Source organism: Rosa chinensis, chromosome 2, assembly GCF_002994745.2.
Source record: "Rosa chinensis cultivar Old Blush chromosome 2, RchiOBHm-V2, whole genome shotgun sequence".
Lineage (NCBI taxonomy): Eukaryota > Viridiplantae > Streptophyta > Magnoliopsida > Rosales > Rosaceae > Rosa > Rosa chinensis.
This window is the reverse complement of record NC_037089.1, coordinates 47,555,607-47,577,552: the sequence shown is the minus strand read 5'-3', so window position 1 is coordinate 47,577,552 and position 21,946 is coordinate 47,555,607. Positions and strand designations below refer to the sequence as shown.

Here is a 21,946-nt window from a genome sequence, read left to right as displayed (position 1 = left end):
AATCCTTATATAATTTCAGCAAAGATATATATTAAAGGAATTATGACTTATTTTGGAATTTTGTGATTGGTTGGAGGACACACTAAAGCTTACTTGGCGAATTCTCATTGGTTGAAGCTATGTGGAAAATTCTGATTGCTTGGAGAACCCTAGCCGTGCCCCTATATATACACCCTATTCTTGACATTGAGGGGAGTCACACACCTTAGAAAAATTCAGAAAAATAATCTTGTTGTCGTGAGCCTCTCTCATCCTCTCTCCATCCTCTAGTTCATCCACGGAATTCAAGCAAGGCCGAAGGGAGAAGAAGAAGCCGTGAGCCATTCATCCATCAACCACCATTGAAGACTTGCTTTCAAGCTTCAAATGATCCCAACGTCAATCATCGATCTTCATCTTTCATCCACGGTGTAATTCGACCTCTACTTTGTAACCTTGTTTGATTTTCGTTGGATTGTTCTAGTTGACATTTATGTTTGAACAAAGTTATCAATTCTGAAATTTTTATGATTGAATGAGAAGATTTCGATTCTTATGTTGTGATTCCAACGTTGCTTTTGTGTGATTGTTCAATTGAATTTGCTTAATTGATATCTCTTGTATGTTAATCTTAATTGGTTCGAAACTTTTAGGGTTTATGTATGAGTGGTGCTAGGTTTAAGAACATGATTCAACTTATTGTCTTGTGAACTTGAATCAAAAGTAGTAAAGGTTTTAGACAAAAACCGAATTCAATTGAAAAGGATTGCAATTAGGTGGACTTTTTCATACTAAGTTGCACACTTGAGTTGATAGCCTTTCTATGTGTTTCATGCGTTAAACATGTTATGATTGTCTAGTTTTCTAGAGCTTGAATGCATGTTTGATAGGATTAGCCTTTGTGCTTTCACTTAGATTAATTAGCATTGAAAAGTAAAATATGGGAAATCATTTGCTTTGAATATTTCACATGATCAACTCCTTTCGCATGACTTAGATGAACAACATTAGGGTTGAATCGAATTTGATTATAATTTTGGTTTTGATCTTTGTTTCTCTCATTTCATTCTTGTAATTATGTTTTTGTGGTTTTTTTGTTTCCTTAACTTAGTTAATTTTCGAAACCCAATTCTAAATACCCCCCTTAATTTCGTACATTTGTTTATACTTGTGAATATCTTTGTAAATAATTTACTTTGTACTTATTTTGATTCTTTATTTGTCCTACAATGATAGGTGTACCCTCAATCCCTGGATTAGAACGATCCCTACTTGCTTATACTACTAATGATATTTATAGGGTTAAATTATGCGCTTGCTCAAAGCGTATCAATTATGTATCCTCATCGGCACATATATCCCTTGCTTGAAATGGCTTTTCTAAACAGATAGGGAAAAGAAACTTTAATATTTGAATTGAAACTTACATGTCATTCCATTTAGGAAATATAGGTGATCTGCAGCTTTAGCCCTTTGATCAATTTCATAGTATGGTTGCTGTGTTTCAATCTAAACAGATCAAAGAAGGAAAATAGAGAACAAACAAGGCAATTGAAAATGCAGTCTGTAATTCTTATCGAGTAATGCTAAGCAATACAATCACTCATGAATTTCCCAGTCAAACCTGGTAACTTTGTCCTAGCTAATTGAATTTCATGTCAAGTGAATATGTGATACAACTATTATTCCAGTATCCTTTTCTTCGACGATATTTGTAAATCACCATAAAGAATGAAATAACAAATTAACTTCCTGCAAGAGCTGCATAAAGAAGAATGTTCCAAGTATCAGGAACTCCAGCTAAACACCAATGGCTGCAGTCCGAGGCTCTGTGCCCACCAAGGCCATAGAAAGAGGGGTGCCCATCTTTTCTTAGTTGTGAAAGATTTGTGACATCAAGCAATTGGACTGGCTTTGGCATGGCGCGTAATACTTTCTCTACTACTTTCTCTGCTGGATGTACATGAGGATAGCTTGGACCTGGAAGTGGTTCTGTTTGTCCATTGCAGCTTCCTGCTTTTGGATCACCCCAGTCTGATGAACTGAGAAACAAATGCGAGCTTGATTAGAAGCCTTGAAAGATTAAGTTAAACAATGTATAAGGATCTTTGAGGGTTTGCAATGAAGAAGACTCGTTGAAGCATTTCATGGAACACTTTTGCTCCCGAAACTTCAAGCAGAAAAATCATTGAGTTGAGTGCAAAATCTCTTAAGACATATTCTCCATGTTAATATTAACTAGGTACTTACTTAGAATGATCTGGGGAAACACCCTGGAAGAAGACCTTGGTTCTTGCAGGGTCCACTTGGGAGTCTACCCATGTTGCCCAAGTGTTGAGAGCCTTCTCATAGGCAACCAACCTATCCATGTCCTTCCCAATTATTTTGCCCCCTTCTTCGATAAGATCCCATCTACAATGAACACATTTAAGAACCAAATCAGAGCTCACTAATTTGCACAAACGTGCAGATATAGAGGTAAGCTAATTAAAGGAAAATATTTAGCCTTTTGCCTGTAAGATTGAAGTCATTCCTCCACGACAGTCTTATATATACATGTCCATAAACTTTTACTTTTTAATTTTCAAACTATTTATGCATGTGTATGGAATATGATTTGAAACGAAAAAAAAAAAAAATTAGTTAACGAGGAATGAGCATCGTTCAAAACGAAAAAGGCAAGAAGGTTGTACATACGCTTGCTTTCTTCCGGTATGAAGCCACCAATGCCATGTGTTGAAGATCATGATGTCAACTCCTGTCCACAGTTTCTGGTTTTCAAGTGAGATTGAGTCAAGTTTGAGGACTCGCCCAGAACTTGTGCTGACAATGTCCACCAGAAAGGGGTTGCGGGAGAACAACACCTTAACATTGTATTCCTGCAATTCAGCAACATGATCAATATGTAACAAAGAAGAAGTTAAACAGTGTTATAAGCGTTCCAATTACAATTATGTAGTCCTAGTCGGTATCAGAGCTCAACAGGTTTATTTTACCCAAAAACCTATTCACACTCTAAAATTGTCATTCTACGCCCCATATATGCTCAGTATTCATTTCCTTAAGGTCCTCACCGGAAATGTGAATGTGGAGAGTTCTCCAGACCTGACCGATGTGTATTTGGCAGTTGGAACAGCCGTATGAAGCAAGCAAGCGAGTGATTGCCATTGGTTCAGACTCAATGAGTCCCCAATAAACATGATGTTCTTCCCCCTTAGCCTCCTCAAAAGATCAATTCCATTGAATCTACATCATCAAATGTTGATACACCAGGTCAATATTATCTTCTTTGAATATTCATACACTGTAGTGATAATGTTTTCCGATATAGTAGCTAATATGTAATATTGTCAAGAGTTAAATATTGCTTACTCCCTATATTATAGGGTTTCATCGTTTCAGTCCCTGACTTTTGAATTTTACCTGAAAAGTCTTTGAACTCCCAATTGGTCCCTACCGTCAAGCATCCGTCACAAACTCCATTATCTTCCCCTAAAAAAATCTATTATACCCTCATTTACTTTAAAAAATATATATATTTCTCTTCCTTTTTTTTTTCCTTTTTACCTCTTTTTCTTCCGGCTCTTTCGCCTCTTGTTCATCTCCTCATCAAGATGGTTCCAATCCACAGACATTTAAGAGGTGAAACGAAAAAAAGAAATAAAACAGAGAAAAAAATAATTTTAAAAAAAAAGTAAGTGAGGGCATAATAGACATTTTCGGCAACTTTAACATAAAATTTTGACGGCAATGACCAATTGGGAGGAAATTGAGAGTTCAGGGACTTTTTAGGTGAAATTCGAAGGTCAGAGATTGAAACGATGAAACCCTATAAGTAGAGGGAGTAAACAATATTTAATCCAAACTATAAATTAAAATCACCCTTTTTTTATTCTAAGTGTCCAACTGATTAATGATTCCTGTGGAAGATAATATGCCAATACAACAACCAATTGTTCAGTAGGTAATATACTTATGATGACAGAGATTGATGAAAGCCACTTAGCAACAGCAATCAACAACAACAATACAATTTTTTTGTCAATAAACAGAAATGTTGCATTTCTTTTGTGACTCTACAGCCATAATACATTATAATGTATTAACAACAGCAACTTATAACTAATTGTCTCTAGATAAAGAAGTGGATATTAAGTTGGTCGATATTTGAATTAAGGTAATTGCCAAATTTGACAATTTTCAATCACTCTTATAATGGCCTGATTAGAAGTCCATCTTAATTCATTTGTTTCATTTTGATCATGCATGTTTTCATGGAGGCTTCGAACTTAATACTAGCTTTGTTTACTAAGATACCCTGCATATGTGAATCGTATTTGGCTCGATTCATCAACCAACAGCTCATATGATCTAAAAATATGCTTTACAACTCGCATGAAAAGAACCAAACTGCAAGCATGCATGCCATTTAGAATGTGAAAATTGCTACTCATTATTTTCAAATATGTCTTAGTAGTGATGAAAAAAACCCTCTACGTACGTACCATACACAAACAATTAGGGTGACTTTGACATGGGAAAAAGGGGTAGAAAAGAAGAAGAATCGAGTAAAGTAGATGATGGAGTAGAGCCACAATCAGTTGAACTTCAAAATCCATGCCTCATCACAATATCACATGCATGGAGGCTTAAAGTTTATGCCTCCAGCTAGCCTGGCTAATACTCAACACTACTTGACTGGAATCAATATCCTATTGTGATCAGACAATGATAGAAACAAAAGAAGAAACAATGATAGAAACAAAAGAAGAAACGAAAGTGTGTATACAAGGAGTCTGGATAATTGAAACTGTCTCATGACCTTTTCAGTTTTCACTGAGGCCAAGATTGAAAGTAAAAGACACATTCATTGCCTTTTGTATTAACATCTACATTTACAAAATTCAGAAACTATTGACTATATATATATATTTTTTCTGAAAGGACTAATTACTATATATATTGTTGACCAAGAATATAGATTCCCTGATAAGATTAGACTTGAGTTGGATTTTTGGATGCTCTAACTATAGATTTGTGTTATTTTTTTTTTTTATCTGAAAAGAACTTCATTAATAATGAAACGATTACAATGAGTGTGTTATTGATTTTTCATTTTCGTTTACCTAACTGAAAGAGAAATCTAAGTTTTGGGTTCCTTTTGGAACAAAATTTGCAATAGTGGTATAATAACCAGTATTTTACAACCAGAATGTATTTTACAAGCAACAATTTAGTAGCGGATCCAAGATACAAATTTTGGGTGGGCTAATCTAACACTCGCTTATAAGATTTATTGTTATTTTTTTTTCTTTTTTAATCAAAAGAGGTCAGCCCATTATATAGATTCAGCAAGCAGTACAAAAATGAAACACCCCTATAGGGTCGACAGAAAGAATCGTTCCTCAGAGCACCTTAAGACTCCTATTCTAAACAAGAACAAGAACCCAACATACTCCCAGTACACCCACCTTTTAGAAAGTCTACGCACCATTATTTCAAACAAAAACCTAGGAACTCTGAAGCAGGTATAAAAAACCCTCAGAGCTACTGGTCTTTGCGACCAAAGATCAAAATCAAATAACATAAGGAGTAGAGAATGATATAACACCCTCCACTCCATCTTCATTCATCAGAACTGCTGGAAATAATAAGCTCCAGTCACCCTCAGCCTAATTGGTAGTCCACAGGTAGCCTAGCATCCAAAGTCCAGCCCAAAAGCCCAAAATATGGGCAAAAGTCCAATCCAGAGAAGCCGTAGGAGCCCCTAAGGCCCAAAAACTGAACCCAGGAGGAGAGCATGAAGCACAAGTTGTTGAAACAGCTATGGACACCCCACAGCCACCCTGAAGAGCTTTCAGTCCGCCAGCCTCGGCCACCTCAAGCCCGCACCGCCGCCCTTGCCATCACTATCGTTCGCCCTAGCCGCCATCTAGCATTGCCACCACAAGTTTCCCCACGTTCGTCGGAAAACCAGCCACCGTCGATCTCGCATCCACTTGCAACCATGTAGTCATCCACGCGGCCTAAGTTGACAATGCGGGTGTAAGACCCCAGAAATTCGTTATTAATGTCTTGGAATTTCCTTGAATTAATAAAGTGTTCGTTACTACGATTTCATGGTTCGAGGGAGGAGTGAAATTATTTTCGGATGAATAATTATTCGAAGTGCACGTTTTAGGGGGTCACAAAGGTTGAATGTTTATACGTAGGGATTCTCCGAAATCTTCCTTCACGAAAGTTGTAGAGCGTATCGATACGAGTTTGTGGACATGTGGAACGTAAAAATCAGAGTTCGTATGAAGAAGTTATGGCCATTGGAAAAATTTCTATTTTGGTATATATATAGAATTTTTCCGAAAAATTATTAGAAAAATCAGAGTTTCCATTTTGGGAAACTTTTCTCTCTCTTCGGTCCCGAGCCCAGTTTCCCCATCTCACCTTCGCCGGCGTCGTTCTTCCTCCTCCGGCCACCTTTTGCTTCGATTCGAAAGGGAATCCTGCTTTCCTCAGTCCCCTCTACACGTCTGTGGTGTTGATTCGTCGTGGGAAGCACCGCGCACGATGCTACAAGGCCGAGAAGTCGTACGGTGGAGCTGCAGATTGCCCAGATCGGAGATCACTTTTCCGGCTACTATAGCCGGTGATCCTTGAGGGCTTTTCTAGCCCAGAGGAAGTAGATGCTTCTCCCAAGATGGCTTGCAACGATTCAAAGTGTGGAGGTTGAATTTTGAAGATTGGGATTCTAGGGGTTCATCGGTTTTCAAAACTTGCGAGGTAAATTCCTGCCAAATGACTTTGATTCAGACTTTGTGCTAGTTATAAATGTTTCAATTGGAGTTGAGATGAAGAACTTTCATGTTGTGAGTTTTGCCAAATTCTGACTTTGGGCCGGTGGCGGTGCCGCCACTGCGGTAGTGTTTTCCGACAGCTTCAGGCCACCTCTGGGGCAGTTTCTGCTCCTCAGTGCGATGTACTCGTCGATACGAGCATTTCGATATATAGTTTGTAATTTTTGGAAATCGTATGAGCATGTTTTGAATTTTCCAAGTTTTAGGGCTTTCGGTTTAAATCGGTTTTCTATCTGTAAGGATTCGACTGTCCGATCGACTCGTAGTTTTGATATAGCGATCGTAGAAGTGTTCCGAAGACGTTGGATGGTCTCGGATGAGGAACCGACTGTTGGATCTTCGTACAAGTGCATTTTTTTGAATGGTGTGTTAAGTTGAGACCCTATTTGATTAGGTGATTGACGGTTTGAGTTGGTGAACGATTGTGAATCGTATTGATTGTGGTGTCGATTTGTATGACTTGATTGATTCATGATTTTGGGAAATTATAGAGCATGTGGGATTCGATTTTGATGATAGCTTGGAGACGAGAACATATTATTTGGAATTGGTTTTGCTATTTGTTGAGGTTGTGGGAGATGAGGAAACAATTTTATGTGACGATCTGTGTGAATACATGTGGAGTGACTAGTGTGAGGGTATGGGATCGGACGCCATAATTCTGGGTGGATGACCGGCTACGATTGAGTAAGTGGGATCGGACGCCATAATCCTGGGTGGATCACGGGCTACGATTGAGTAAGTGATCGGACGCCATAATCCTAGGTGGATGACGGGCTACGATTGAGTAAGTGGGATAGGACGCCATAATCCTAGGTGGATGACGGGCTACGATTGAGTAAGTGAGTCGGACGCCATAATCCTGGGTGGATGACAGGCTACGATTGAGGAGAGTATTGGACGCCATAACCCTAGGCGGGTGACGGGCTACGATTGAGGAGAGTATTGGACGCCATAACCCTAGGCGGGTGACGGGCTACGATTGAGGAGCGTATTGGATGCCATAATCCTAGGTGAATGAAAGGCTACAATTGAGTAAGTAAGTCGGACGCCATAACCCTAGGCGGGTGACGGGCTACGATTGAGGAGAGTATTGGATGCCATAACCCTAGGCGGTGACGGGCTACAATTGAAACGAGTTATTTTGTGAGTTTGTGTATTCAGAATCGAAGGGTGAATTCTTGGTTTTAGCGTGAGTGTTTGATTTATTTATTTATATATTTCTTTTTCATATCTATCGTGTGATTTCTTTTTCATTTTTTTGATTTTAATGTAATCTCCTAAACTAAACTATATGCAGGGATTACTATGATTTCTTTTGTTTGATTTTAATGTAATCTCTTGAACTAAACTATATGCAGGGATTACTATGATTTCATTTGTTTGTTTAATGTGATCTCATGAACTAAGTTTCTATGCAGAGATTACTGATTTTGTTTAATTCTTATTGTGTGTACGGTTGTGGGTTGTGATCCGTAGCGATTGTGAAATGAGTTGAGATGTCATGATTTTGGCAAATGCTTTATGTTGAGGGGAGTGAGTGTGTTTTTGTGGTTGTTCTGTTGAGGCAAATGATTGGTGATCTGATAGATTGTGGGGACGTAGAGTGTTTATCATAATGGGTGTTAATTGTGAAATTGGAGTTTGTGGGAAAAGAGATAAAATGAATTGAGAGACAGAGCATGTGCGTTTTAGTTGGGTTGAAGTTATTGAGCATGATATTGATTGATATGAACTCGACATTTTTGTTGTGATAATTACATTTTGATTTCGTTAGACTGAGATAGTGAAGGCATGTTTTTGTGGAATTAAATGTTAATGCTTTAATTGTCTCACGAATTGAGGAATTATAAGCATGCGTGACGTAAGTCACTTTAATTGAGTTTACTCATACGGGCTTGAAAGCTTACCGGGTTTGTGGTTTGCAATCCCGGTGCACTATTTCTATGGTGTAGGGTTATTGTGCAGGTTAGAATATCGAGTGATCGTTATCGAAGCTGCGGTGGACTTTCCGTCACGTGGGTGTAGAAGGGCGCTTATACTTGTAGTCTTCCGCTGTGTAGTGAGTTGGTGAGTGTGGTTACATGTTGAATTTACATTCAGTTTAATTTGTAAGCTCAGTTGTTTAGTTGCTTAATTTAAATGAAAATTTTTCTTTGTGTTTCCTTGTGTGTTTTCGCGTTTCGAATTTGAATTACTGTATTCAAAATTCGGGGCGTGACAGCGGGTTCCAATCATCAGACGCTCACCGAATGCTCCTCTCACTAGCCTCGCATCAGATCCCAAACTGGATTCGTCAAAACTCCTCCATCACCGCGACCACCAAACAGAATAAAAAGGTAAAAAAAAGGAAAAGATGACCGCCAGCACGCCCCTGGTTGACGCAAAATGCACCAGAGAAGGACACCACTGCGAGGCCATTTATGGCATCAACCATAGGTTTGGGAATTTTGTCGAAGACGAGAGGTCTACGAGGAACCCTAGCAGAGCGGCTAGGTCTATAAAATTTGCTTAAATTTTGTATCCTTATAAGAACTAATTATTTTCTTTTTGTTGATAATGATTTTAAGAATTTTGAGACTAAATTTTAGAATAAGTACTAATGGAGCATGTTGTAACTAAAGAAATAAATAGAGAACAAAATGGGGAAAAAGCATAAAAGAACAAAAAAGAGGCAAGATTTGCCCTTTTTTTCCTTTTGAACATGAGGCAGGATTTGCATTTAAGGGAAGAAATTTCTAAGAAATTATAATAGAAAATGGTGTAACAAAAGAAATGTAAAAATGAAGAGAAAAAAGGAGTAGAAAGAGAAATTTTAAATACACACTCCTAACTTCTTAATACACATGCCTATAATTTTATATTTCAAATCAGATTTTATAGGTACATTAATGGGGTGTATTCAATTCAGATTTTAAAAGATTTTGTTTGAGTTTTTATAATCCATGGATTTACTTAATCCATGGATTGTTTAAATTCTATATGGACTCTAATTGATTATAATGGATTGATTTACTGGTATTTGTTTAGATTTTACAAGTCCTTATGATGTTTTTGGTAAGTTAATTTTTTTTTCCTTCTTCAAAAGCAATGGATGTATGAATCCAACTATAATGCTATATCAGTGACAAAAAAGTGTATATATATATATATATATATATATGGCAATCTATCATTCTTTATGTTGTGTATAATGATATATGAATAATAAGAGAAAAGAGAAAATTAATCAACCAAAATGTTACACAAAAAATAAAGTAGTAAACTAATGGCATAATTTATTTCATATCTAATTTACAAAAGAAACATGTGTATATATATGTAACGGCCTATTCTAGCTTTAGATGAATATATATCGGCACCCAGCTTTGGGTTTGATTCCAAAAAAAAAAGAAACATGTGTGTATGTATCATCTTAACAATACCATTGAAAGTTAGCTTAATTAGCTAGAAGGATTAAGGCTTCTAGAGCTATAGTCATAAAAAAAAAAAATTATTAGATGAGAGCAGAGGCAGAGGAGGATAGTGGGAAGATAGGTCTAAAACAAATGGATGAGTCACCTATTGAGAGCTGCTTCTTTTTTTTTTTTTTTGGTGAAGAGCTTCTTCATTTTTTGAGCGAGAAAGAATCCATCAAAATCTCTTGGGAAGTGGTTGGATTATTTTTAGTTTTGATATGTATAAAAAGCACTATAAAATCCTCCAAAATCCAGCATTTAATGAAATACTTAAAAATCCGTATATTTTTGAATATCTGCAGATTTGAAAGGATAATTTTTAATCTTAATTGAACACATCCAGATTTTAAAGGATTGTTTAAAGAGAGTTTCTATTTGGACCTCCTAATCTACTTACTAGACCTTCCTCATTTTTTAATTATTAAATGAGTTATATGTCCTTATATGAAAAGATTGTTACAGACAACAAAATATTAAGGAAAAATATACATTTATGTTCTCTCTCCAAAGCTTTATAATAATAGAAACACAATTTATATTACTTTTTTTATTCATTTCCATTTTCAAATCTCATTTATGATTTTTTTGAATATATATCTCATTTATGATTTTATTTGTTCATGAAAGCTTTCGAAGAAAAAAAAAGATTCAAAAGATAATGCATTTAAAATTACTTAGTGAATTATACAAGAACAAAACTATGATGCAATAGAAAAAATACTGGATAAATGTTCTTCTCATTAGTATTACAAGATCATGAAACTAAGTGTAAACTAAATCAAATAAGCTTGTAAAGCAGCATATAAGATAAAGCAAAATAAAAAAAATTAAATGAGAAAATTTAATTTTTGTAACCATAAAACATGAAAAATTAGGTTTGAAAACAATTATGGTAATATTTTTTAATTAGTTATAAAGCTAAGACTTTTTTCAATAATTATTTCATTTTTTCTTTTTTTGGCAAATAAACAATTATGGGAGCATTAAAACTCATCTTTAATGCTTGGAACATTGTATTTATAAGTAAGGTTAAGTTAGGTATTTGAAAGAGGTTTAGATAGCAAATTTTACTTTTTAAAAAGTAAATAGGAGATGTAAAGAGCATGGGAGGTAAAATGAGTAAATATGGAGGTCCCAATAAAAAAACTCTTGTTTAAAATCTCAATTGAATACCCATATAGACTTTCAAAATACAAAAAAATCTTGTAAACTCTTAAATGAATACACCCCCCCCCCCCCTCTAAATATCTAAAACAGACATCTATATATTAGAAGAAGAAAAAATAGTCATTTTTTCTTTATATTATTCTATAATTATAAATAAATAGTTAGATGAACACAAGAAATTTCTATACAAGGACTTCACATTTAATACAAGAATAAAGTTAGAAACCATCTAATTTAATTTTCCCTTAAACAGATAGTAATTAAATGGAGTGAGAGACCATAAAGTCAAATAATATGATATTTAATGGTTTTTGAAATTAAGGATATTTTGGGTACTTTGGGTTATGTATTTAGTAAAATATTATAATGAGATATTAAATTGGTAGTGTATTGAGTATGATATGTGTATTAAGTAATTAGGGGTGTGTATTTAAAGAGTTTTTCTATTGGAACTTCCAAAATTACTCACTTGACCTCTATGTTTTTTACACCTCTTATCAAATTTTCAAATACTAAATTTACTCACTAAACTTCCTCAAATAACCTCACTCATATAATTTGCAAACAAATTATTATCTTTAAAATAAATTTTTTTGTCATTTCAATGATTTAATCACTCTATAAATCTCAACTAAATATACATTTCTTAATAAAACTTGAGTTTCAAAAATGAGAAATTTTAAATACACACCCCAAATTACTTAATACACATCCTTATTATTTATATTTCAAATTTGATTTTATAGATAAATTTAAATGACCAAAATAAACATCTATGTATTAGAAGAAAAATAATAATAATCATATTTTCCTTATATTATTCACTAATTATAAACGCAATAAATTTCTATACATGGCATCCTCATTTAAAACAAGAATAAAGTTAGAAACCATCTAATTTAAATTTTCCTTAAATAAATTGTAATTAAATGGGGTGAGAAACCATATAATTTAGAATTTTGAAATCAATGGCATTAAATGTTTTTAAAATGTATCACTTTACTCCCACATTTTAGTTTAATTGTTTTTTAATTATGAATTTATGATTAGTCAGTTTATTATCTATTATAATACATCACAAGTATAAAACTTTGTAATTGTAAATTTGTTTGACCATCCAATGACAACTTTGTAGTTCCGCCATTGTGAAGAAACTACTGATACAGTTTTGGTTGAATGTTCGACTCAAAACTTTATACTTGATCAATAGAGTGTTTGGTGGATGAGAACTCAAATAATACAAAACCTATTTCTAAGCATCTATTTTAAGGAAACAATAATGAATCCTTATGGATTTCCCAATAACTAACACAAATAATTAATATGGTCAATTATATAGTTAATCAAATTAAATAGTAGCCCTAAATGTAGTTAATTAACAGTGTATTTCATGGTTTTTTAGTTTAAGGATATTTTAGGTAATTTGGGTTGTATATTTAGTAAACTATTAGAATGAGAAATTAAATGGTAGGTGTATTGAGTAAGGAGTGTGTATCAAGTAATTAGGGGTGTGTATTTAAAACTTCTCTTCAAAAATTAATGTCTAATCAATAAGAAAATGCCATGAACTATTCTGTTTTTTTTTTCTATTTTAGCTGTGCAACAAAAAAATGAAAAAAATTATTTGTTTTTATTCTAAAAAAAAATCATTTTTTTAATTGTTTTTTTTTCTGTATTTTTGGTACCTGTGCAATATTTTTATTTTATTTTTATTTTTTGAAAATATAATTTTTTTTTCCTTCTTTTTTCCAAATATAATGGATTGACTTAGATTTAGGTCATAAATCATAAGAGAATTTTTTTTTCCCTCACCAATATGCGTTCAACATATATATCATACATTTTTATGTCACATGATCTGAATCATATTTTTAATTGTTATTAAATATATATGAGTGAAATTGGAAAATGAAAATAGATAAAGAAAATGCTAAGAAATACAATCTAATATTATTGAATTGGAAAGTCTACATAAAATAAATATAATATTTTTTGATATAATTATTGTCCTTAATAGTCATTTTATAGTAGGTTATATATGTCATTTAATAATTCATAATAGAGTGAGGTAAAGTGAGCAGATTTGGAGGTCATAATAGAAACTCTCGTATCGGGAAAACAACATAGGAAATAGGCATGAAGGGACTCCAACCAAGGTCAAAACTTGAGAAACAGCAAAAAAACTCATTACTTTTTTTAATTCTTTTTTTTTTTGGTTAAAAAAAAAAAAAAAACTCATTACTTTGCCAACTAAACAAAAGTCTGACTCATGATAAGTTGGCTCTTATACTATCTAAATTCTTGCAAGAATTTTGGATTGAGCCACAACCTAAATAGCCATTCAAATGGATCAACCACTCAGCAGCATCTCTAAAAATGTTTCACATGTTATATATGTCACTAGATGCATGAATCAATAATAGCATGTAAACTAAAAATAGTCCGGCAACATAAGATTATCTGCTAAAAGAAAAATATGGTGTGATATATACCTTGGTAAGTTACAGCCAAGTGGCTGCCATCTGTATTTGAGATAGTCCTTGTCTGGGCGACCATTCTTTACACAGTCAAACTCCTTCTCAATGAAGGGGCAGCTAGAAGCTTCATAAAGAGGGTATGAATCATCATGAACCCAATTGCCCCGGGAAACATCACAACCCCCAATCCCATGCACTTGTTGCTGCAAAACAGAAATCATTACCAGCACTACCAGTACTGCAAAACCATCCATGATCGATGCTATCAGAGAGGACAAGAAAAAATGGTTATAGTCTGTTGTGTTGAAAGTCAGCGTGGTTATATTTAGTAACATATATGTATATTATGGTAATCAATATCGTGGTATTGATTGAGATTAAATCTTTTTCCAGAAACGGAAAATGAAATACATATGTGGAATTCAAATTTAGATTGTTCCTTATGTGTTTTTGAGTAAAACAGAGCAATTTTTTTATTAAATTAAGATAAATGGTTACAATCGAATTGTAAAGCATCCAAAACAAGTGTTGGAGCTTGATCTATCCATATCCGATTGGGATTGGATTTGAGATTTAAGGCAGCTAGTCTACCTGTACTAGAAGTAATAAGGAAAAGTAGACAAAATTTCAAGAGCCAGAACGGTACATACATACAATCCCTATAGGATTCAGGGTACCATTCACTGTTACATTGAAGCTCACAAGAGCCTACATGCTACATACCTATGTAAGGTCATATCACACAAAATAAAATAGCTTGAATCCTCCTTCGCCAATGCACACAATTGTGGTACTCTAGAAGATTCATTTACTTGGCATAAAACCAACCCCATAGTACGTATGTAAGCTCGTATCACTGAAGTCAAACATAAACTTAATTAGCTGGGTCGATCCTCCCGGATCCCACATCTGAAACCCTAGAGGACTAGAGACCATCCGCTTGGTCCAAAACTAGGTCCAAATCCAAGAAAACATCAAAAATGTTTTGGACACCTAGCATAATTTGGTCTCCCTACTTAAGTTGGGCCAGTAATCTAATATGGACACCCTCTCACTCTTATCGCCGACATTCACCGTCTTACCTGCCTCCGTAGCCATACTCTCCATACGGATCACGAATACCTTCGTCACCATACCCACATAAACATCACCAATGATTACAGGCTTCACCACCGCAGCCCTTGTCGCTCCTGCAGATTGGTGCGCACCATCTCTCGCCACCTCACCTGATGACCGGTTCACACCTCCAATCACCATTGCTCCTACAGATCGAAGCTCCACCTGCCTCAGCCATGGCTCCACTTCTTGTTCAGTCGCCTTCACCACCAAACTCATACTAATTAGAGGTTGTCATCCATTCACCGCCTCCCATGCCAAAGATTGACTGAACCAAATCCGATTTCCAGATTCTTTAAGTCTAAGTTGACTTAGTCGGATTTTCACCCCGATGATACATTTTGAATGAGTGCCAATTTAAACCCTGAAAAATGTCAAACGTTAGTATAGAGTAAGCAGGGATCGTTGAGCCGGAGATTGAGGGTACAACATGCAATAAACGTAATCAAGGAAACAAGAATAATATTCACATGAAATTTACAAGTTCACATATGTATTAATTTCGAAACAGCAAAGAATTAGAGAGAAGGACATACATTTAGCACGAAATTATAGAGCAAAGAATAATAAAACAATGAAATCACAACCTATATATATACACTAATTCAAAACAAAGAGAGAAATACAACATATAATGGGTTTTGGAAATCCTACTCCTACTTATATACATTTTACAAGTCATAGTCACATTAATTAGGAATCCACATACAACAAGGATTACAACTTCTACACTAATTAGGAAACCTAAAACAAGTAGGAAATAAAATCCCTAAAAACCACCAACAAAAATTCCCAAAAAACACAATTCCTCAAAACACATAACAACTTCCTAAAAACTACCAAAACAATTCCTGCAAAACACCAACCATAAATTTCGGCCAAGATTAAATCTTTACACATTATTTACTAATTTAAGACTATTTTTTTCAGATTATTACCAAGTTATTTACGGTTACATGCTACCTAAAAACCTAAAACCGATTTACAAATTTACAAGCACAAGGGGGGTTTTGAAGATCAAAATATAAATTTTCAGAAAATATTAAAGAATGAAAACTTTGTATATACATAGGTGGGAAAAGAAGAACTTTTGGAAAACAATTCATCAAGAACCATTCAAGATCAATCTATTCATGCATCCCTTAATCTTTATTAGTTACCATGGAACAATATCAACCAAGAAACATAGATCAAAGCAACCAATGTCCCTTTTAACTTTCTTTCTTTAATCAATTGAATTAGCAAAGCACCAAAACAATCTATTTCGAAAAGTAGACATCACACAAACAAAGCAACTACATTGAAAATCCATTTTCAAATCATTAAGTTCAAGAAAGAATTGATAAACATGCAAATCCAAGCACTCAAAGCAAGTTAATTCATTACATGCATAATCTAATTTCGACTCAAAGCAAGCCTTTACTACTTATTTGAATTAGGGTTACAAAGCATAAACCTAATTACTAGGCAATTACATGCAAGTATTCCTATGTTTCGAACCAAGAGAATAGTTAACATGTGTTTTGCATAAAATCATATTATTATTCCATATTTCGGCAATTAACAAAGATCAAGAATACATAAACACATCAAACATTGAAAAGAACATCAAAATTGAATCCAAAAATCAAATTATCAACTCATAGTTTCGGTTTACACAACAGAAATTCTAACTACAAGAAAGACAAAACCGTGAAAATACATGGAAAAGGTTATTCGAAGAACCCTTGATCACGTCCCAAAGATCCAAAGTATCTCCAAGGTAGTGCACAAGTGATGATCACGGCTAGGATGGTGGATGGTCACGGAAAAGCTCCTTGAAGGTTGTGAAAAACCTGAAAACTAGAGAGAACAAGTGAGAAACCAAAATTGTGGAGAAAACAATGTAACCTTGAGACGTCAAATACATTAAGTATATATAGGGAGACGTCCCAAATCCTCTCCCAATTCGTTCCCAACTTGAATCTCCAAGTTTGTGTTGATTCGGGATTTCCTTCTAATTTTCTGATTGGTTGACACATCCCTTGACCAATAAAATAATTCCACATCATCAAAGTAGCGTCACACATGCCAATCCGTGTCCTCTTTGCCTTTGTAGAAGTCTTGACGTCAAGAACCATGTAGAAACTTCATGAAGTTCACCACAATTTCCAATCATTTTCCATTTCAGATTCCAACTCCATTTTTTTTCCAAAAGCCAAATCCAACATGTATTCTTCTTCATGTGCACGGCATGTGATGATTCAAGAGACTTTTAGATACTTCTTGTACGTTCCTTGGCTTCTCCTGGCTTCCACAGGACTCCTAGTGTGAGTAGAACTCCATATGCAATCAGGTTTCCTAGTTGAATACAAACTTCTATTCCGAGATGCTTCTACACTCTTCAAGAACCTTCTTGAGTAATCCTTATCCAATAGGGACTCCTTGTCATACTAGGTTTCCTTATCTGAGTATAATTGGGTTTCCTTGTTCAAGTAGAACTCTTAGTCCAAGTCAGCTTCAGACTCCTACTCCAACTGGGATTCATTTTCCTAGTCAAACTGGGAGAACTTCTATTTCTTCATTTTCCTAGTCAAACCCTTAGTCATTTTTGGACTTTGAGACTCCATTTTACCTGTAAAACACTAACTAAGTTAAATTGATCATGTTCAAGAAAATAACTTAGCAAAATATAGGGTTTAAACATTATAAACGTCGCATTTTATGCTCCCATCACCCAACTTAATAAATCTATCCTCCATCGAACACCCACTCCACCGACGAGTACATTCGGAGAACCTAGATCCAAATTCCAAGATGCATGTCGTTTGGATAGGTTGGATGCTCGCCAAGAGAGACCAGCCATGGATAGCTGCACCAAAGCAGCGAGAGATAGGGAGGACGTCGTCCGAGGTTGACGTCAACTGCCGTTGATAGAACCCGAAGCAGTGACGGCTAGGGTTTAAGAGGAGACGAAACCCCTTCATTATATGTGATTGTTCCTTATGTGTATGGGGTATTGAAAGGAGAGATATTCATATATATGAAACTGAAAAGAGGGTCGCCGAGAGAGAGGGTCAGATGAAGGAGAGGAGGGAGTTTTCAAAATGGTTTAGTGGAAGTGGGAAGAATCTCCTTTAACAAGGAAACATTTTGGAGTTGTCATTGGTTGGTTTTGATGGGGTCATCACTAAAAGGTTGTGACCTAAAGTTTAGGGTCGATCACTAATATAAAAATCTTTAGTTAAACTGCAGGCCGAATGGGTTTATCTTGGGCCTAGGAAGCCTTGGGGTTCCCTTTGACAAAGTCAAAAAAACTAACGAAAAAGCTCATTTCTTTGTCCAACTATGATGACCTAATCTATACTAGAAAACCAACATCGCCGATAATCAAGTATGTAAGAAAAAGAGTGGAGGTTGAAGAAATGAACACGTGGTTGGTGGCCATTTGTGAGTTTTGTTTTCATCTTGTTTTGTTTTTTTTTTAAGTAATAATAATAAATAAAAAAAGGTATTCATTTGTAAATAAGACTAAATATACTTTTAGTGCTGAGGTTGGTGACACAGTTAATTAGTGTGGTGCCATGGGTGATCAATGAGGAGATGAATGCAGTTTTGACAAAAGAGATTTTCAAAAAGGAGGTCTTTAAAGCACTAAAGCATACGCATCCCTCGAAGGCACGGACCAGATGAGTTTTCATCCATGATTTTATCAAAAATTGTGCATTGGGACTTGGTGGGTGGTCATATGGTGAGGGCAATGATAACCGGACTTGACTTTGTAGTTTCCAGACTTTTCATGTGGCCAAACCAGCTTGTCACACTAAGATTGGTTGTTGATGGGAACAGATTTTATAGCTAGCATATCAGATTCCTCAAGGAAAGGTTCAATAATTGAATTGGGAGATAATTGAGTCGTACTTTCATTGATAATAGGGGCCTATTTATACAGAGGATTACAAGCATAGAGATAGAGTTGTACATGGAAACATAATTGTACATTGATTGGATATCTCCTAAGATTCTCCTAGAATATCTCTAATATAAACTCTATTTCAACTAGAGCAAGTAACCTCGAGTTTGGGCCAGACACATATTCTAGATTTACTTGAACACTCCCCCTTGTGTCGCCCAAACGTGGTGCTTCTCTCGTTGCCTCATTAACAACCTTGCCGACTAACAAAAACCCAGTGAGACAAAAATAACCTAGGTCGAAGGGGAAAAAGAGCACAACACACCCTTCACGTTTCTAGACCATACATGTAGACACCTCCCCCTGATGTCTGCATCTCCCCCTGACGACTACGGTCATTAGAGTTCAGATAACTTCCGCAAACGATGCTACCAACATGTTTATCGAAAAGTGGAATTTAGTCAATGACTTAGTGAGCAAGCCTGCCGCACTATCCTTAGATTGAACCTAGTTCACATTGATCTTGAGGAGAGTTTGTTGTTGCTGATTATACTTGGTGTGGTCGCTTTTGATGTTGCTTTGCTTCAAAACAAGCAGCATTATCTTATATGCTCGTAGGCTCATCTATGGTAGACTTCAAACCACAATTGTTTCAAACATGCGTATTTATGGATCCAATCCATATACATTCACGAACCACTTTGTGAAGAGCAATAATCTCTGCATTGTTCTAAGATATAGCGACTAGGGTATGTTCTGTAGACCTCCAAGATATCACGGTCTTTACCCATGGTGAACACTTAACCTGTTTGGGAATGACCTTTGTATGGGTCAAAGAAATACCCAACATCAGCAAAACCTTCCAAGACACATGTCGTTTTGGGATGGGGATAGTGGGAGCAGGCCAGTGTTGGCGGCGTTCCTGGTGTGTGATGGGTCTGAATCCATCATCTCTTTGTAGGGATAGAACAAGCCCATATCAATCATACATCTCAAGTATCGAAAGATATCTTTTACACCAATCTAGTGGCGTCGCGTTGACACGGAGCTATATCTAGCTAACAAGTTCATGGCAAATGAGATGTTCGGTCTTGTGCATTGAGCTATGTACAATAATGAGTCTATTGTACTCAAGTAAGGCACTCCTGCCTCTAGCACATCTTCATTATCATCCTTTCAACGAAGAGGATCCTTTTCAGGATCAAGAGTAGGGACGATCATGGGGATGCTTGATGGATTGACCGTGTCAAAATGCCTAAGCATCTATCGACACGATGCTCAAGTTCCAAACTGAGACATAATCATGTTCTCCCATAAACCTTCATCTCAAAATCGGATTTCAAATGTTCAGCGGTTTCCCTTAACTCTTTAAGGGCTTCTAATGAAGATCATGTCCAATATGAACCGCGATACAATCCGAAACTTGTTATGGAAACGTGTGGGCATATCCCTTCCCAATCAAGTAGTCACTTTAGTGAGCATTCCAACCTTATTGTAAACGCACTCCGTGGTCTATAGCCACTTGACTTGGGTAAATGAAGTTCACCATGAACCTTCATGTATATTACATATCTAGATCCCTATATAGATACTTAGTGACCATATTTGTAAGCTGCATGTTCAGTTATTCGGAAAGTACCAAACTGATAAGGTAGTGGAGTGCAATGACATCCAATACGAGAGAATATGTCTCATCGTAGTCGATTCCAGGGCGTTTTGGGAGAAGCCATGCTCCATAAGGCGAGATTGCCATCTCTTTTTCTCATCATGCTTTCTAGCGAAGACCCATTAGTCAATAGGTTTTATGTTAGGAAGTGTTGGCATCATTGGATCTAAAAACTTCCTCTTCGTTAGAGAATCCAACTTAACCTAAATCGCATCTTTCCATTTAGGCCAAATCTCTCTACGTTGGCATTCATTCATCAACGGAATGTGGTTCGATATCATCAAACTCAACAAACTCATGTGCAATGAAGTGCGTGACTACATCATCAATTATGATGGAGTTTCTATCCCACATCTCATGTACACTAGTGTAATTTTCATAGAGCACTATATTCTCAGGAATAGGTTCTGACGTTGAGGCATCCCCCAACGATAACCATAACCAGGAAGATTCTCATGAGACGGATTTTGAGTGTCGATGATCAAAGGATTGGAGTGTGCCAAAGCATCATTCGAACCCACGGGCCTCCCATGCATCCTAGCTAGGGCTATGGCCTGTAACGCCAGAGTGCCACTCTATTTGGCGTTGGCGCCATGCCTACCTCCGTGTAGGGTGGCGCTAAGTCCTCTTGTAGGGATGTACTTCCTTGCAGGCATATTTGCAGCAGATATGTGATCTTGTCACTTTAGTAGGGATCGAGATGAGACATAGTGGGGATAGGCCACGACAATTCCTGTCGTTCCTGCTGAACATCCGTGTTTTTATCTCCCCCTAACGACGGGAAGACTATTTCACCAAAGTGATAAACCACAAATCTAGCAGTAAGGAGATCGCCTTGCAAGGGCATTAAGTGCAGGATGATTGTTGGAGTCTCAAATCCAACATAGTTTGCAAGGGCATTAAGTGCAGGACGATTGTTGGAGTCTCAAATCCAACATAGTTGCCCATTCGTCTGTACAAACCCATCATAGAGCGCTGTGGAGGCACAATTGGCACATAAATGGCACACTCAAAGATGAGTAAGTACGATACTTGTACCCAGTCACTAGCTGTTACACAGAGGTAGATTGAGTGGCGGTGGGTCGTAGACGAATTAGCATAGATGCATGCTATATTGCATCACTCCAAGAGGATATAAGGAGATTGGTGTACATTACCAATGTTCAGACTACCATCGTAGACATTTCTGCGAGACCATTTAGGTGTGTTCATGGGAATGAGATATCCAACATCAGTCCCAATGCAATAACCATCGAAAGTCTTCGATGTAAACTCGCTAGCATCGTCAAGTCCAATTGACGGAATAGGATGATCCGGGGAGTGAGCCTGTTGTCATATGA

General features: G+C 36.1%; 1 protein-coding gene across 1 annotated transcript; it reads right to left on the bottom strand.

The window, feature by feature from the left end:
- Positions 1-1,560: 1,560 nt before the first annotated feature.
- LOC112184412 (protein trichome birefringence-like 43) lies at positions 1,561-15,267 on the bottom strand. Its single transcript, XM_024322669.2, has 7 exons — positions 15,015-15,267; positions 14,524-14,528; positions 13,948-14,135; positions 3,054-3,225; positions 2,677-2,858; positions 2,230-2,391; positions 1,561-2,021 (listed from the first exon to the last, which is right to left on the bottom strand). The coding sequence occupies exons 1-7, from the start codon at positions 15,265-15,267 to the stop codon at positions 1,724-1,726; spliced, it is 1,260 nt and encodes a 419-aa protein (XP_024178437.1). The 3' UTR covers positions 1,561-1,723.
- Between the last annotated feature and the right edge of the window lie 6,679 nt (positions 15,268-21,946).

Excerpts from the sequence above, each read along its gene's own strand:
- LOC112184412 (XM_024322669.2), bottom strand. The coding sequence starts at position 15,267 with ATGAGTTTGGTGGTGAAGGCGACTGAACAAGAAGTGGAGCCATGGCTG. Across the intron at positions 2,859-3,053 it reads TCTCCACATTCACATTTCCG|GAATACAATGTTAAGGTGTT; the intron begins GTGAGGACCTTA and ends GCTGAATTGCAG. Across the intron at positions 2,392-2,676 it reads CATACCGGAAGAAAGCAAGC|ATGGGATCTTATCGAAGAAG; the intron begins GTATGTACAACC and ends TGTTCATTGTAG.